This window comes from Gekko japonicus, unplaced genomic scaffold, assembly GCF_001447785.1.
Source record: "Gekko japonicus isolate JY-2015 unplaced genomic scaffold, Gekko_japonicus_V1.1 scaffold364, whole genome shotgun sequence".
NCBI lineage: Eukaryota > Metazoa > Chordata > Lepidosauria > Squamata > Gekkonidae > Gekko > Gekko japonicus.
This window is the reverse complement of record NW_015172562.1, coordinates 678861-684807: the sequence shown is the minus strand read 5'-3', so window position 1 is coordinate 684807 and position 5947 is coordinate 678861. Positions and strand designations below refer to the sequence as shown.

Genomic DNA, 5947 nt, shown 5'->3' with positions numbered 1-5947 from the left:
CAGGAAACTGAAGAAGTGAGCAGTGCCAGTGGCCTTTAGCTCTGGAGGAACAAACACAGAGAAAGCGGTGGGGGATTAGTTGGCACCTCCTGGGGTTATTTTTGATAACATAGCATAATCTGTTTAAGTGGCACGCTTGATTTGTAGGGAAGGGCATAAAACATTTTCAACTCACTCTAGCTTTTAAAGCATTTGTTCTTTCCCCTTTATTATTCTTAATTCAGATTAACTTTCTTGTTTATACTCATGATTTTTTCCCCATTGGTTTCAATGGAAACCACATTTCCAGCCATAAATTCCCTGCCTCCCTTGATTCAAATAGGATGAAATTCTCAGGATTTGTATCCATCACCCTTTGACTGCTGCTTGCTAAAGTTTGGGTAGATAAGAGAAAGGTTTTCCATTTTGCATAGTCAATGAAAATGTTGCTTGCAGTATGACAACTACTGGAAATATTAGTTCCTAATGGAAGCAGGTGGATACTATATATATTTATTGAAAGTAAAAGAAGAAGGGGACGGCAAAGGATGTGATGGTTAGACAGTGTTATCAATGCAACGAACATGAAGTTGAGCAAACTCCGGAAGACAACGGAGGACAAAATGGCCTGGCATGATGTGGTCCATGGGGTTGCGAAGAGTCAGACTTGATTGTGCAACTGAACAACAACAAGAAGATACATACATACATACATATATGGAGATCCGTGTACATGAGACCACCCATTCCTATCTAAAGCAGGATGTGCAGGAGTGCACAGCAAAGGGAGCAAAATCCTGCACCTCCCATGGATGGTTTGGCCCTAGTCCATCTAACTTTCTCTCATGTGCATTGTCATGCATTGTTCCTTTCCCAAGTCCATATGTCAGCCTATGAGCTACACCCCCACAAAGAACAGAATGTCGAGCAAGCAGGAACCACCATAGCTCACAACAAATCAAACTCCCGAGGTGACCATTGTCTGCAATTTGACAGGAAAGATCACTTCTATGAGTGATCAAATCCTTGAGAACTTCATCCCAACTGGGTGTGTGGGGGAAGGTAATGTTGGAAACAAGGTCTGACAATCCAGTATTACTATTGTTTAGACTGACCTGGAAGGGAAACCTGGCACAGAGCCAATGGGGAATTAGCCCGGGAAAAGTAACTTGCATTGTGATACAGATTGGTTGTTTGTTTCAGGTGACTTCCTTTCTAGGGGTCGAGAAGAAGGACAGATTCTTCATTATCTCTGTGTAGTATGTAACAATGATTTGAACTGTAAGCAGCTTAGAAAATGTAGCTCTTAGGAGTTTGTTATTTTGTAGGTTTCCTGTATACCTTTTATCCTTAGAAATAAAGGTTTTTAAATGCAAAGAAATCTCTTCTTTCCAAAAGAGCAAGATCCATTGATACTCTGAGTAATTTAAATACTTTTGGCTATTTTACAACAGGTAATTGACTACCAGTTTTGTTGTCGAAGGCTTTCATGGCTGGAGTTCATTAGTTGTTGTAGATTTTTCGGGCTGTATGGCCATGGTCTTGGCATTGTAGTACCTGACGTTTCACCAGCAGCTGTGACTGGCATCCTCAGAGGTATAACACAGAAAGTAGCAAATGGCTACTCCAAGAATGAAATCAGAAGAGCGATAAAGGTAAAACAAACAAATGGGGAAAAACAGCCTCCCACAGGAAAAGTGTTTTTGCCATATATCAAATGAATCACTTATCAGATGAGAAAACACAACCTAAAAACAGTATTCAGACCCACCAGAAAAATACAACAGATGCTACAATCGGCAAAAGACAGAAGAGATCCCCTGACTTCTGCAGGAGTATACTGCATACCCTGTGGTTGTGTACAAGATTACATCAGGACCACACAGCATAGCATCCAGACAAGAATAAAAGAACATGAAAGACACTGCAGACTTGGCCATCCTGAAAAATCAGCAGTGGCTGAACATACCCTAACTCAAACAGGACATAGTATCTTATTCCAAGACAGTGAAATACTGGACAACACATCCAATTACGGTAATTACCATGTCAGACTACACAGGGAAGCCACTGAGAATCATAAACATAAACACAATTTCAACAGGAAAGGAAAGAGTTTAAAAATAAATAGGGCATGGTCTCCTGAAAAACACAAAATGCTCTACATCTTACAACAACACTATAGATAAGATTAGAATTTCAACAGCCAATCCATATGCAAAAGCCAATCCATATGCAAAAGAAACTCCTCAGGAAAGCTCCTCCATTAGCATGTTACAGCCTGGGAAACTCCTACAAGTGAATGACTGAGCCCTACCCCACCCTCCTGAGTAGATATAAATTACCATTTTTCTTCTCACACTGACACAGACAGTACTCCATCTTTCTGTATTATACCTCTGAGGATGCCAGTCACAGCTGCTGGTGAAACGTCAGGTACTACAATGCCAAGACCATGGCCAATCAGCCCGGAAAATCTACAACTACCAGATTGTTTAGTAGACTTTAATTCTGATATTAAAGAAACAGAATCAAGATTTTAAAATTAAAAAATTAATCAACTCAAGGTGTACATTTTTGCACACCCTTAAATATTACTGACTGTTGCTAATATTTCCATTCAAATTAGTTTTATTATCAGTGTCGAAGAATGTAATATTTTCAGTTCCAGGTTTAATTAGTTAATATCTGAGTACACCTGTGGCAGCTGTCAAGCCCCCAAATTCTTAAGCACCTTGGGACTTAAGCATAATGAAACATGAACCTTTATCAATAAACTGTCCCCTCAGCAACTAATCCCAGGCAGCAAGACTTGGTTTTCTGTTCCTAAACATTTTGGCTTCTAACCAGCCTAATTCTATGCAATCAGGTACTCCTAGTCCCATTGAAACCAATTGGCTCTGGTATATGGGATCTATTCCTGAGGACTGACAGATCATAGTGAATCTCAATAAGGCCGTGGAATGCATATAATTTATCATAACAGGCCTGAGGGTAGTTAGAATACTCTCACAATAATGTTTTTCAGTAACTATACTTAACTGGAACCAATTAATCAGGAAATGTGCATTTGCCTAATTGCAGAAGGTAGGCTGCACCATGCCTCTAATAAGATTCCACAGATCTTTATCTTGTAGCACAAGCAGCAAAAGCCCGGCTGTTTTCCATAGGTGACAAGGAGATAGCTCCTAAATCTTGAGCCCACCTTCTCCTTGCCCTCACTGTTGCTAAAATTTCCCATTCCACAACTGAAGAAAAAAATTGTGGGGGGAAGGGATTAGCAAGTTACCTAGTCAGAAATCATTCAGTCACAGCACTGTACAGATACCATACCCAGACAGTCAAGGTAGCTCTGAGACACAGGAACAACCACCACGGCTTATAGAAACATAGGTTTCTTACTTCAAATAGCATGGAAAGTACGTGACTTCGTACTGGATATTTTGTTCCAGTCAATGCAGGGCAAAATTGGGTTTGTTGTGCTCTTTGGTACTACCTTGGTTGGCAAGAAGTGATTCCTTAGAGCCTGTCCCAACTCATGGACCTCTCTGAGTGCAGCAGCCCTCGCCCTGCAAAGGACCCAGTGTGGTCTGCAGGGTAATGTATTGGATCTGAGCCTGGGAATGCTAAGTTTAAAGCTCAGCACTGTCATGGACTCACTGGTGGCCTTGGCAGTTTCCTACCTCTCAGCTTAAATCAATTACATTAATTAATTGTGTGTCAGAAAGGGGAATTTCATTACACAGTATGCGGGATTCCAATCCACAGACCCTAGAAATGCCACAGCCTATTAAAAAATCCTCTTGTAAGGAGAAACTGGAATAGAAGACAGTGACATTCATTCAGTTCAATACGTTCCATGCAGCAGAGTATAATACAGAATGCTCTGCTACATTGGACAGCAAGTTTTCATCTTGACTAGACTTAGGGCTAGACAGGGCAGGGATACAAAAACACTAATTTTCATAAATTGTTTCTGAATGAAGCGCATCCCCTCTCTGAGGGTCCCACTAAAGGAGATCCATGGACAATTTTCCATGGGTTATTTTCAAGCACAACAGCAACAGCATGGGCATTCAATTCAGATTAGGGTCAGAACTCTGGGAGAGTGGGGTTTAACCATTTCCACCAGTGCCATTTTCCTGAGGCAAATCACTCAGAGACACCATCTGCTATTTTCCCCATAGGGAAAACATATAGGTGGGTATTATAAAGATCTCTGGTTGTCAGGTGTAGTTTGGTCCTGTGCTTCGGTTACGAGTCTGCAGGTTGAAGGACTAGTGGAATTACTACTGATCTTCAGACTATATTTATTTATTTATTTATGTATTTATTTATTTTTGGGATTTATATCCCGCCCCATCCAATATACAGCTCGGGGCGGCTAACAAACGGCCATGCCGAAGTTAAAATATGCATACAAACAACAGCATAATAAAAACACTATATCTTGACATAAAATTTGGTGCTTTGATAATTTACATAAAATCCAAGATGGGCGACGTCCTGGGTGACATCTATCCCCACTATGTGGGGTAGATGGTTGGAATATCATTGGTGGAATAGTGGCGGCGGCAGCTCCCCCTCAAAGGCCTGGCAGAAGAGCTCCATCTTGCAGGCCCTGCGGAACTGCACTAGTTCCTGCAGGGCCCGGATCTCCTCCGGGAGCTCATTCCACCAGGTGGGAGCCGCCACCAAGAACACCCTAGCCCTGGTTTGGGTCAACTTCACTTCCTGGGGGCCTGGAACCTCCAGGCGATGGAGATTCCCCGATCGCAGTGCTCTTGGGGGAATGTATAGAGATCAATTCTTCTGAAAGAAATGTCAACTTTGGGGAAGGACTTTATGGTATACCACAAAATCTAGGCAAAACTGATCCATTAGAATAGCTACAAGTGATGGATGTTCTAGGAGTTCCACTTCTCTTATGGTATACCATAGATACTCTCTAGAAAAACTGATTGATTGTTACCTGTAAAGACACTAAAAGAGGCCAGCTGAGAGAACTGAGAGGGATGGGACTGCTGTTGATTGGAGTCCGCCCAAGAGTCTTCAGAATGGATTTCTCTCCTTAATACTGGCTGTTTTCAGTGTTTTCCCTGGTTGGCACACAGCACATCCTTGGAAGCTTCCACATAACTGTGTGCTCTTTCCAAGCATGGCTTATGGGGGTCCGAGGGCTCTCCCTTTTAAGCCTGAGCAAAGAAAAACTTTTTTGGCTCCATCTTAAAAGAGGAAACAGCATGCCTGCTACAGGCAGAAGATCATGTGAAAGCTCTGACTGCAGCCAATCTAGAGGAGAAGGCAGATGGGTCTCAAAATGGGATGCTCAGCGCTGGCTTTCCCCTCCCTTTTCACTCATCAGTCCTTAGGATGGCTAAGATGGCGGCGAAGGAGGTGGTGTGTGCTCACCCTCCTTCCCTGAACTTTTAGAATGAGCTAGCCTGCAACGGGGCATAACGAAAACAACGATAAGAACTGGGCATACCGTTGCATGGAGATGTCTCAGCTGTGTGCGGTGGCTGTGGAGATTGTGGAGAGGAACGGGGTGCCTGTATGTCCCCCGGCGAGCGGCTGTAGTCGGGAGCACGCCCGGAGAAGAAACGCTGGCGTTGGCCTTGCGGGAGAACGATTGCTGCTGACCCCGGACTGCCGCAAGCCGGGTGCCGGCATTGGGAGGCTGACCGGCGGACTGAAAGCATGAGACGAGCCGGTGGACTGGAGGCAAGCCGTGCAGCGAGTGGAATGGGGCGGCCTCTGGAAGGACAGTGCGGCCTGGCGAGCAACGGGAGGTGAGCCTGGGATGCCCCCCTTTTCCTGGGGTTCCTTTCAGAGTCCCTCCCAGTGGACTGAGTCGAGCGAGCGGCGAACGAGGAGGATGGAGCACGGGCGCCGGCGGCGAGCGTTACTCCCCCCCCCCTCTGAGAGCCTCCTCCAGTGGGCTGAATTGGGGGAGAGAGAGAGGAGG

The 5947-nt window shown here is 44.2% G+C and overlaps 1 protein-coding gene across 1 annotated transcript in view; it reads right to left on the bottom strand.

Annotated features, from left to right (window-relative positions):
- SEMA3F (semaphorin 3F) overlaps positions 1 to 5947 on the bottom strand; it is a 172339-nt gene that overhangs the window by 51859 nt on the left and 114533 nt on the right. The window contains exon 3 of the mRNA XM_015421243.1: positions 6 to 41. Within this exon, the coding sequence (XP_015276729.1) occupies positions 6 to 41 (36 nt within the window). The remainder of the gene's footprint in view (positions 1 to 5; positions 42 to 5947) is intronic.